Source organism: Oryctolagus cuniculus, chromosome 8, assembly GCF_964237555.1.
Source record: "Oryctolagus cuniculus chromosome 8, mOryCun1.1, whole genome shotgun sequence".
Lineage (NCBI taxonomy): Eukaryota > Metazoa > Chordata > Mammalia > Lagomorpha > Leporidae > Oryctolagus > Oryctolagus cuniculus.
This window is the reverse complement of record NC_091439.1, coordinates 35,686,425-35,699,312: the sequence shown is the minus strand read 5'-3', so window position 1 is coordinate 35,699,312 and position 12,888 is coordinate 35,686,425. Positions and strand designations below refer to the sequence as shown.

General features: G+C 37.0%; 1 protein-coding gene across 3 annotated transcripts in view; it reads right to left on the bottom strand.

The window, feature by feature from the left end:
• SCLT1 (sodium channel and clathrin linker 1) overlaps window positions 1-12,888 on the bottom strand; it is a 278,922-nt gene that overhangs the window by 180,523 nt on the left and 85,511 nt on the right. For all 3 annotated transcript variants that reach the window (XM_017347573.3, XM_008267951.4, XM_051819886.2), the window contains exons 6-7: window positions 9,034-9,169; window positions 6,075-6,197 (exon numbers count right to left, since the gene is read on the bottom strand). In XM_017347573.3, coding sequence (XP_017203062.2) covers window positions 6,075-6,197; window positions 9,034-9,169 — 259 coding nt within the window. The remainder of the gene's footprint in view (window positions 1-6,074; window positions 6,198-9,033; window positions 9,170-12,888) is intronic.

Here is a 12,888-nt window from a genome sequence, read left to right as displayed (position 1 = left end):
CTCTAATTTTAATAATTTCATTTTTGCTAATATTTTTGGGTTTTGTTTGCTGTTGTTTTTCTAGATCCTTGAAATGTACTGACAGCTCATTTATTTAGTGCCTTTCCAATTTCTTAATGTAGGCACCAACTGCTATAAACTTGCCTGTTAACTCTCTTTGGCTGTATCCCAGAAGTTTGGATATGTTGTGTTGTTATCTTCATTTGTTGCCAGAATTTTTTTGATTTCTCTTGATTTCTTCAATGACCCACTGTACATTCAGGAGCATGTTGTTCAGTCTCAATGTGTTTGCATATGCTCTATAGATTCCTGAGTTGCTGATTTCCAGCTTCATTCCACGGTGGTCCAAAAGATGCATGGTTAAGATTTTGATGTTTCTGAATTTACTGAGACCTGCTTTATGGCCTAGTATGTGATCAATCCTAGAGAAAGTTCCATGCACTGCTGAGAAGAATGTGTATTCTGTAACTGTAGGATTAAAAGCTCTGTATACATGTGTTAGGTCCATTTGGTTTATAGTGTCAACTAAATCTACTGTTTCTTTATTGATTTTCTGTCTGGTTGATCTTTCCATTGCTGAAAGTGTGGTATTGAGGTCCCCCATTACTATTGTATTTGAGTCTTTGTCTCTCTTTAGATCCCTTAACATTTTTTTTAAAATAGCCACATGCCCTTTAATTAGGTGCATATACACCTAATTGTTAAATTTTCCTATTGAGTTGATCCCTTAATAATTACATAGTTCCCTTCTTTGTCTGTTGTTAACATTTTAGAAACTTTTCTTTATAGTTTACTGTGGAGAGTCTGATTACAATCTGTGTGGTAAAGATCATTTCTGGTCATGTCTATTAGGAGTTCTACGTGCTTTGTGTACTTGAATGTCCCTTTCTTTCTCCAAATTAGGGAAGTTTTTTGTAGTTATTTCACTACATAGGCCTTCTAATCCTTCGTCTCTTTCCACAGCTTCAGGAACTCCTAGAACCTGTATGTTAGGCTGTTTTTCAGTAACATATAGATTCCCAACAGTGTTTTTTAGTTTTCTAATTTCTTCTTGTTTTTTCTCTGACTGTATAATCTCCTTCAATTTGTCTTCAAAGTCAGATATTTTTTCTTCTGCTTCACTGATTCTGTTAAGGCTTTCCTTTGCATTTTGTATTTGTTCTACTGAATTCCTCATTTCCAAGATTTCATGCTGATTTCTCTTTAAGATCTCACTTTCATGGGAGAAATTTTCTTTCATGTCATGTACCAATTTCATTAGTTTGTGCATTTGCTTCTGATTACTTCTAAGTAATCCTACAATCAATTTATTGAATTCTCCTTCTGTCATTTCTTTAATCTCTTTATCTTCACAATGTTGTATACTTTTGGAGGTGTCATGTTGTGTTCCTTATTCTTTTTTCTTGAATTGGTACATTTATTATTCAGTATTTGTGGAGATACTCATTGGTTTATTCTTTGTTGCTGTGGCGGCTTTTATCTTTGGACAATGTCTGTGTGGATTAGTGGACTGTCTTCTTTCAGAGAATACATTGAGGTGTGTAGTGGGTGTGGCCATAGAGCTCTATTCAGTATTCCAGGGTGAAGGGAGTGTTAAGGTGACACCCAGAATGGGCATGATAAATCTTTTTCTTTACTTTTTGTTTTAATCATAGGAAATGCTTGTTCTGATCTGTTGGCAGAGACTCAGCTCACTTTCTCTCCTCAAAGGACACCAATGCCTGGGTGCTAGCATCAGTGGGTATAATATTTGTCTGTGATGCCTCAGGACCACACAAAGGATCTGTGCAGTCCTCAGTGTATGCAGAGATTCCCTAGCAATGTCCCTCACCAGGGAACCAGAAGCCCTGAGTTGTGGAGCCTCCCACAATGATTGCCAAAAGTTCCAGCCACGCCCTGAGCCTTTCCATGCAGCCTCAGCATTTTCTTTCTTTTTTTAAAGATTTTTTCTATTTATTTGAAATTCTGAGTTACACAGAGAGATAAGGAGAGGTAGAGAGAGAGAAAAAGAGAGAGAGAGAGGTCTTCATCTGCTGGTTCATTCCCCAGATGGCCACAATGGCCAGAACTGTGCCGGTCTGAAGCCAGGAGCCAGGAATTTCTTCCACCCATGTGGGTGCAGAGGCCCAAGCACTTGGGCCATCTTCTACTGCTTTCCCAGGCCATAGCATAGAACTTGATCATAAGTGGAGCAGCCAGTACTCAAACTGGCGCCCATATGGGATGCTGGCACTGCAGGCAGTGGCATTACTCACTATGACAGAGAGCTGGCCCCAGCCTTAGCATTTTCACAGTCCCGCAGCTTCAGGGTTTTCACAGTCTCATCAAACAAGCCTCAGAGAGTCAGGAGCACCCAGCTGCCTGTCAATTCTCCCCATGAGACTCAGGAGTCTCTGCTTGGTTTGTTGCTGAGAGTGGGCATGTGCTGGCACAACTGTTACATATGTCCAAAATGGCACCCGCTCTGTATCGGCTTGTTACAGGATGCTGTTGCAAGGTGATCAAAGAGCACAAATTGTGCCCCTCCCTTTTTCCCCCTCTAGTTCGGTGGGTACACCACTGCCTACAGGGCTGTAAGCCAGATTCTCTGTAGGCTTTTCTTGCAGCTTTATTGCCAATGGCTTGGACTGCTGCAGTTTGGTCTCACCTCACTCTCCAAAGCTGGTGTGGAGGCTCTCGGCCACTGGGCATGTCTACATTCTCCATGTAGGTCTGCTGTGTCCCTCTAAATTTTCCTGGAGTTTCCTCTGCCATTTTTCTCTAACTCTACTTTGATACTGCACTCTCTCCACTTTTTTAAACTATCTTCTCCTAGTCTAGAGCAGTAAGCTCCCTTCCTACTCTGCCATCTTAATCCAATCCCCTAACTGATATCTACAGAACTTTTAATCCCACAATGAAGAATAAGCATTCTTTTCATCAATCCATGGAATGTTCTCTATGATAGACCATACGCCAGGTCATACTCTTGGCCAGAAGATTTAAAATCATCAAAATGTCCATACTTCCTGAGGAATTTACAGATTCAATGTGATTCCAATCAAAATACAAATGACATTTTTATAACATACAGAAAAAATGATGCTAAAATTTATATGGAAATACAGGAGACTTGAATATCTAAAGCAGTCTTATTCAACAAAAACAAAGCCATAGGCATCACAGTATCAGATTTCAAGAAATGCAATAGGGCAATTATTTGTATTAGCACAATATCAACATGTATCCAATGAAACAGAACAGAAACTCCAGAATTCAATCCATGCATTTACAACCAATTATTCTTTGAGAAAGGATCTAAAAAGTCCCTGGAGAAATGACAGTCTTGTCAACAAATGGTGTGGGAAAATTGCATCTCTGCATCCAGAAGCATGAAACAAGACCCCTACCTTACACCTTATAAAAAAGCAACTAAAAATGGATCACTGATCTAAGTCTGTGAACTGATACCATCAATTTACCAGAGGAGAACAAAGGGGGAACTCTTTTAGTCATTGGCATAGGCAAAGACTTCTTGGAAGAGACTCCAGAAGCACAGGCAATCAAAGCCAAAATTGACAAATGGGATTATATCAAGGTGAGAAGCTTCTGTTGTGCTACAGAAACACTCAGTAAAGTGAAGAGGAAACTGAAAGAATAGGAGAAAATATTTTCTTTTCTTTTTTTTTTTTTTTTTAATTTGACAGATAGAGTTAGACAGTGAGAGAGAGAGGCAGAGAGAAAGGCCTTCCTTCCGTTGGTTCAACCCCCAAATGGCTGCTACGGCTGGAGCTACACCGATCTGAAGCCAGGAGCCAGGTGCTTCCTCCATGTCTCCCATGTGGGTGCAGGGCCCAAGGACTTGGGCCATCCTTCACTGTCCTCCCAATCCACAGCAGAGAGCTGGACTGGGAGAGGAGCAACCGGGACTAGAACCCGGTACCCATATGGGATGCTGGCGCTGCAGGCAGAGAATTAACCAAGTGAGCCATGGCGCTGACCCCAGGAGAGAATATTTTCAAACTATGCAACTGATGAATGTTTATTATCCAGAATCTGTAAAGAACTCATAAAACTACAACAAAAACGATTTAGTTAAGAAATGGTCAAAGGACTTGAACAGATATTTTTCAAAAGAAGAAATTCAAATGGCCAACAGAGATGTGAAAACATGCTCAGGATCACTAGTTACTAGGAAAATGCAATCAATATCACAATGAGGTTTCACCTCAACCTACTTAGAATGGTTTTCATACAGAAACCAAGAAACATTAAATGCTGGTGAAGATGTGGATAAAAAGGTACCCTAATCAACTCTTGGTGAGGATGTAAGTTAGTATAGGTTGTGGAAGACAGTATGGAGACACCTCAGAAAATTGAAAATGGAGCCGGCGCCGTGGCTCAATAGGCTAATCCTCCACCTTGCGGCGCCGGCACACCGGGTTCTAGTCCCGGTTGGGGCGCCGGATTCTGTCCCGGTTGCCCCTCTTCCAGGCCAGCTCTCTGCTATGGCCAGGGAGTGCAGTGGAGGATGGCCCAGGTGCTTGGGCCCTGCACCCCATGGGAGACCAGGAAAAGCACCTGGCTCCTGGCTCCTGCCAGGATCAGCGCGGTGCGCCGGCTGCAGCGGCGGCCATTGGAGGGTGAACCAGCGGCAAAGGAAGACCTTTCTCTCTCTGTCTCTCTCTCTCACTGTCCACTCTGCCTGTCAAAAAAAAAAAAAAAAAAAAAAAAAAGAAAATTGAAAATGGATCTACCATATGAGCCAGCAATAACACTCCTGGGAGTTTATCTAAGGGAAATGAAATCAGCATATGAAAGAATGTTCACTGCAGCTCAATTCATATTATGTAAGATATCAAATCAACCCTGATGTCCATCAGATGATGACTGGATAAAGTAATTATGGTATACATACACTATGGAATACTACTCTGCCATGAAGAGAATGAAATGCTATCTTTTACAACAAAATGGAAGCAAATGGAAACCATTATACTTAATAAAATAAGCCAGTACCAAAAAGACAAATACTTTATGTTTTCCCTGATGTGGTAAATAATAGAGTACCTAAAATGTACTCTTTGAAGTGAAGTTGACATTTTGAGCTTGATGACTACTAACAGCTCATTTCTCTACAGTTGAGGAACAATGTTCTTTTTTCTTCATACTATTTGTTAAACTCATTATTTGGTGTAGGCTTAATTTTATGAGCATAAAGTAAACAAAGCAGATAATTTTAAAAATTAACTGAGGGCATATGAAAGTAATGATGAGTAATGGTGGGATGGGGGTGGGAAGGAGGGTAGAGTGGGAAGTATCACTATGTTCCCAAATCTGTATACATGAAATACATGAAATTCGTATAACTTAAATAAAATAAAAAAATAGCTGCCTCTCAAGAAATACAGAAAAGAAGTCACAATCTGAACTTCTTTATAGTGCTCCATGCATGTAATAATAAAAGAACCAAAAGAAGCATTAAGAAGGTAGATTATCCAGTGGGATGGATGATATTGGAAAAAAAGTGAGTTTCTTATCAACAGAAGTACAAAGCAAAGAGATGTTCAATTTTAACAAATTTAAAATGATTTTTGCTTTGGATGGAAAGTCTTTAATAGCCACTGAGATCTCTTCCTACAGTAAAAAATTTTATTCTGATTAATCTCTGGTAAACAAAGATAATTTGATCTATTGTAGTATTATGTTACATTTAAGAGCATTAACTTTTCAATTTTAAAAAGTGTTGTCACTGTATTTGAGAGGCTTCTTCACTGGCCATGACTTGATGAACAGTTTTGTTTTGTTTAAAGCCAGTAGAAACTCAAGCAAATAAAAGCTTTGTGTGTCTATTTATACAAAATAATCTCATAACTACTTCTTAGAAGTAAGCATAGCTTTCTGTGTTAATTACATTATAAAACCAAATGTGCAGCATTTTAAACATATTACCTGTTCAAAGCATATCTAATTATCAGAAATCTATTGTTAACATAAATAAGACAATAGAGTCTTAGCATTCCTATACAAAACAGCTTTTTAAGAATGCAATTTTTTATTGAAATATTAAAAAAATCCATAAAATCCAAAATTACCTTTTGTTTCTGACTCTCAAACACATGAATCTGGGCCTCAGTCATATATTCCTGATAAAGTTTCTGCAATCTGTCCAGCTCCTGAGAAACAGTTTGCCAGAGTTCTATAGCCTGAGTTTTTTCCTTTAAAAAAAATATTTGACACCTCTTAAATAAATTGCTGGCTAATTATTGCATAAAACAAATGGATATTATCTTATAGGATGATTTCTTATAAATTCACAAAATAAAAACAGAACGGTACAATCATACTTTATTCAATGATAGGGATATACTCTGAGAAATATGTCATTAGACAATTTTGTCATTGTGTAAACATCACAAAGTACACTTACACAACCTAAGACATCCATGGCATTACTAGGAAATATAACCTTATATGACCACTGTGATCTAATTGTTGTTGTGTTATATGATTGTATTATAGTTATAATACTTTTGACCATATGAAATTTTATTTATAATATTTAGAGAATAATCCTAAAGACAAAAAACGACTTTTAGTCATATTCCATGTTAAAATTTAAAGCCTTAACATAGATAAAAATCACTCTACTAGTACTAAAGAAGGTATAAATTAAGGAAGAAATGACTTGTGAATAAAAAACTATTTTTTTTCTGATTGTCAAAGTAATGTTAGCTGTGGAAAATTAGATAAATATAGGAAAACAGAGGTGGAAATAAAAATCATTCATAATTTTATCATCTGAAAATAAATATCACTAACATCTAGATATAATCAGATTTTTCAATACTGTGCATATTCAAGGCAATAAATGTGATTCCTGGGGAAAATAATCATAATTTTTTTCTATTTATAAAATTAAGAATCATATAATACATTATTTGTATTGTATTAATTTCACTTAATATTTTATAATGAGAATTTTCTTTGGTTATTAACTTTTTTTTTAACACAGTATCATCAAACTCTTGTATGGGAAGCCTTAGGGTTATCAACGTCCTTTCAGAGAAACTTGAAGTAAAATTTATGTTTACAATAAGGACATTGCATTTTTTTCTCTTCCATTGTTTGTTTTTGAAATATATATATGTATTTTAAAGATTTATTTTATTTCTTTGAAAGAGTTACAGAGAGAGGTAGAGACAGAGAGGTCTTCCATCTGCTGGTTTATTCCCCAACTGGCCGCAACGGCAGGACCGGCACCTATCAGTAGCCAGGAGCCAGGAGCCAGGAGCCTCTTCTGAGTCTCCCATCTGGGTGCAGGGGCCCAAGCACTTGGGCCATCTTTTGCTATCCCAGGCCATAGTAAAAGATCAGAAGAGGAGCAGCCAGGACTAGAACTGGCGCCCATATGGGATGCTGGCAATTCAGGCTAGGGCTTTAACTCGCTGCACCATAGCGCCAGCCCCTGAAATATATTTTAAAACATTTTATTTAAGGTCCAGTGCTATGGTGTAGTAGACTAAGCCGCCTTCTGTGGCACTGGCATCTCATATGGGTGTCAGTTCATGTCCTGGCTGCTCTTCTTCTGATTCAGCTCTTGGCTTACAGACTGGGACAGCAGTGGAAGACGGCCCAAGTGCTTGGCCCCTGAACCCATGTGAGAGACCCAGAAGAAGCTTCTGGCTCCTAGTTTTGGGTTGGCTCAGCTCCAGCCGTTGTGGCCATTTGGGGGATGAACCAGTGGATAGAAGACCTTTTTCTCTCTCTTCTCTCTGTAACTCTACCTCTCAAATAAATTAACATTTTTATTGGATAGGCAGACACACACACGCACACAAACACACACACACACACAGAGTGAGAGTGAGAGACAGAGACAGAGAGAGGCAGAGAGAGGCAGAGAGAGACAGAGACAGACAGAGAGAGAGAGAGAAATTGAGAGAGTAAGGTTCCCAACTATTGGCTACTCCTCAAATCCTGCAATATCCAGGGCTGAGGTAGAACAGAAACTGGGAACTGAGAATTCAATCCAAGTCTCACATGAATGGTAGGGATACAACTACTTGAACCATCACATCCGCTTTCCAGGATCTGAATCAGCAAAATGCTGGAACAGGAACTGGAGGTGGGAACTGAATTCAGGTACTCCGATATGGGAGGAGGGTGTCTTACCTGCTATCTTAACTGCTAGGCCAAACGTCCACCCTCTCATTTACATTGTTAAACTCCTTCCATTTACATGTGTTCTTTTTAAATTTAGTGTTTAATACATGTTGCTTATCAAGCTAAATATAGTCCTTATAATTCACCTAAAATATCACTTTCATAAGTAAAGAATTCTAAAACCAAATTTGTAAGAAATAAAACTGTAACTTTTCATATATCCTTTAATAATAATTCTAATCTTCATTTACAAATGAGAAAACTAAGGCATATAGAGATTTTTCTAGAAACACCTAGAAAGTAAAATGTGGATTCAAACCCATGCCAGATAATGAGCTATTCTGTATATAAAGATATAAAAAAAGTTCAATAAAATCAAATCACCTTATTTATCAAATCACAGAAAATTGTAGTGTTGAAAACTGTGTTATACATAACACAGCTTCCCAAAGATTTCAAATACTAAGAGGGGAAAAAAAAAGACTAATTCTAGAAAAAAGCATACAACTCAGAAAAACATAATAGTATAACTTTTGAAAACTGAAGAAAACAGCACTAGAAGCAAACAAAGAAAAATTAAAAATATGAATTTATGGACATGGGTTAATTGATAATTTTTTCTTTAAAATTTTCCTTTGACAGTAAACTATTCTTATAAGAAAAAATCACATTAAAAGCTTTATGATTGACTTAAAATGTATATTTCACAAATACATTTATAATAAACAGTGAGGGTATTCAATATAGGTTTTGTTATGTTACAATTCTTGAAATACAAGAAAATCTAAGTGTTAACAATTTTGTTATTGTTATCATACATAAAGACTAACAGATTTTTAAAAGCTCTGCTAATACAGTATGTATTTTAAAAATACATATATCACTCACTTGATTGGCTAGTTGCAATTGTTCTTGAAGGTTCTTGACTGTTTCCTCATCTTTATATATGTCATTTCCTATCTCTGCAGCAAAGGGAAGGGCCTCCAATTGCTTTTCAATGGCATCCTTTAATTCACTGTGCAACCTTTGGGATAAACAATATAATAGCAATCAAAATTCCTTTCAGTAACAGTAATTACTGTTTGGGCCAATTAAATAAATATTTGGGTAAAAAGTGATTCTTTACACAAAATCATTTTTAAGTAAATTCAAATCTTACACACATTTAATCACCATTAAATACAGTACTATATGAATAAAAAATTATTTAACAAACTTAATTGAATTAAGTTGACAGAATTATCTCGAGAAAATATAATGGGGCTGGTGCTGTAGTGCAGCTGGTAAAGATGCAGGCATCCACATGGGCACTGGGTTCCAATTACAGCTGCTCCACTTCCAGTCTGGTTCCCTGGTAACATGCCTGAGAAAGCAGCTGAAGATGATCCAAGTACCTGGGCTCCTGCACTTCTCTGGGGCACCGAGAGAAAGATCCTGGCTTTTGCTGGGCTCAGTCTTGGTGGTTGTGGCTATTTTGAGAGTGAGACTGTAGATGGAAGATCTCTCTGTGTCTCTCCCTCTCCTACTGTAACTGATTTTCAAATAGAATAATTTTTTTAAAAAAAGAATAATATAATTTGCCTTAGAGAAATTTTAAATTTTCACAGATAAAATTTAAATGTTATGTTAATTAACTGAAAAACAGGACATTCAGAAAAAATTTTAAATATGATAGTTGCACTCAATTAAGTGAAAATGGTATATTAAATCTTGTAATTTATTTTCTTCACTGTGTTTCAAAAAACTCATTTGACTTCTTTTTGTTAAATTCACTTGACTTTTTAATAGTTCCAGTTAATATACAGAGTCAAACAAAATGATCACTGGTTATGAAACCAAGACTATTAGAAAGTTTATTTTTCAGCATTTATTTGCATAAGCTTGAACACAATTCCTAAAGTCGTTAATTTTAACATTAAAATAAATCAAAAATATCTAATTTTTTATTATTAAAAAAATTTACTCACACACAAAGGTACAATTTAAAAGTCTGAAAAAGTTTTAACTTAAAAATGACACATATCTAAGAGGGAAAAAAAGCCTTCTACTACAGGAAAAACTTGAAAACATTTGTTTATATTATCATAAGCAGAAAATATTACTTATAATAAACACAACTCAAGGTGAAAATCCAAGAGAAACAATATCCATCATGCTAAAATCCTTAGAGAAATACCTTTGAAACTAGAAAAAATTCCATCTTAATTTTTAGAACATATTTATCAAATATAATATTCATCAGGCCGGCGCCGCGGCTCACTAGGCTAATCCTCCGCCTAGCGGCGCCGGCACACTGGGTTCTAGTCCCGGTCGGGGCGCCGGATTCTGTCCTGGTTGTCCCTCTTCCAAGTCAGCCCTCTGCTGTGGCCAGGGAGTGCAGTGGAGGATGGCCCAGGTGCTTGGGCCCTGCACCCCATGGGAGACCAGGAAAAGCACCTGGCTCCTGGCTCCTGCCATCGGATCAGCGCAGTGCGCCGGCCGCAGCGCGCCGGCCGCGGCGGCCATTGGAGGGTGAACCAACGGCAAAGGAAGACCTTTCTCTCTGTCTCTCTCTCACTGTCCACTCTGCCTGTCAAAAATAAAAAAAATATATATATATAATATTCATCAAATATTTTAAAGTAGATGATTCATTTAGAAATACAAATTTTAATTACTCTCTAAAGGTCAGAGTTCGCTAATTATTCCCTAATTTTAAAAAATACTTAGAAGCATTAAGAATACAAAGAGTTTTATTTTTAAGTATTTAACTTATTTTTCCGATTATTTACTTAATAGAGAAAAAATGACCAATACAGACATACAACAAGAGTTTTGGAAAAGACATACCAAGCCTCAGAGAAAAGCATTATTAGTGTTGTGATGTATTTTCTAGCAAAATTTATATTTTGCATTAAAAATAGATGTCATATTGCTAATATGAATCTGCTTTTTAACTGTTATTGAAACATGTACTCTGATATTTTAAGAGTGACATAATATTTTATCACTTCCATTATATAATTACCTACATCATAATCTATCAAGTCTTATAGTTTTAAATAGTAAAATGAAATGAAAAAATTCATAAGATTAACATTTATTTAGTACAATGTACTGAAAATTAAATGTTATATATATTTACAAGAAACTTAAAACCAACAATAAATTAGCTTTTAGTGTTTTGGTTATAGAGCAATCATAATTTCCGCCCATGAATTATTAAAATCACTTTGTACAGTTTCAGCTTGAAAGGTAATTTTTAAAGTTCTTTACTGTAACACAAAGCAGGTACTACCCATATGTGAGTACAGCTCATTTTATATCCGAACCACTTGGGGAAAGGGTGTGGAATTTTGCTGTCTGTAAGGCCTTCTGCGTCTTCCCAGGGTGCCTGAATCTCCCCAGTGTATTATGATTCTGAATTGAGTTTCAATCTTTTTTCTGACCTCTTCAGCCAAATCTTAGGGATCACTGATTTTTAGACTTTGTTCTTTTCTTTTCCTTTTCTTTTTTTTCTCTTCTTTTCTTTTCTTTTCTTTTTTTTAGATTTATTTATTTATATGAGAGTCAGAGTTACACAGAGAGAGAAGAAGAGAGAGTCTTCCATCCAATGGTCCACTCTCTAATTGGCCACAACAGCTAGAGCTGCACAGATCTGAAGCCAGGAGCCAGGAGCTTCTTCCAGGTCTTCCGTGTGGGTGGAGGGGCCCAAGGACTTGGGCCATCTTCTACTGCTTTCCCAGGCAATAGCAGAGAGCTGGATTGGAAGTGAAGCAGCCAGGTCTCGAACTGGTGCCCATATGGGATGCTGGCGCTTCAGGCCAGGGTGTTAACCAACTGCACCACAGCCCCAGCCCCAAGACTTTGTTCTTTTCTAACACATACACTTAAGATTATAGATTGCCCTCTAAGAATGGACTTAACTGCAGCCCACAAGTTTTGATGTTATTTTCATTATTAATTAGGTAAAAAATTACTAATCAGTTGAAAATATTTTCAAGTTTTTATTGTGAATTCATTGACCTATCCATGATATTTAGAAATATACTGCTTAATTTGAAAGAGTTGGGTTTTTAGTTGAGTTTTTATTATTGATCTTCAGCATAATTTTCAATATTAACATTAATTTTAATATTTTAATCCTTTCCAAATCTCTGAGAGTCGATTTCAGGGAAATGGAAAATATTTCATAGTTATGAAAGGCCTCTTTTTATCACTAATTAAATATTTTGCATTAAACTCAACAATGTCTGATATAATCAACTTTCTTATTTTAGCACTTATGGTATATCTTTTTTTATCCTTTTATGTTTCACATTTTATATTCTTATATATATATATATATATTTTTTTTTTTTTTGGCAGGCAGAGTTAGATAGTGAGAGAGAGAGAGAGAGAAAGGTCTTCCTTCCATTGGTTCAGCCCCCCAAATGGCCGCCATGGCCGGCGCGCTGTACTGATCTGAAGCCAGGAGCCAGGTGCTTCTCCTGGTCTCACATGCGGGTGCTGGGCCCAAGCACTTGGACCATCCTCCACTGCCTCCCTGTGCCACAGCAGAGAGCTGGAATGGAAGAGGAGCAACTGGGACAGAATCTGGCGCCCCAACTGGGACTAGAACCCAGGGTGCTGGTGCCGCAGGCGGAAGATTAGCCTAGTGAGCAGCGGCACTGGCCGTATTCTTATATTTTAGGAACCTCTTGATCTCGAACATATATTTGACATTTCTTTTATTTAATTTCCTCTGATAAATCACTGCCCTAT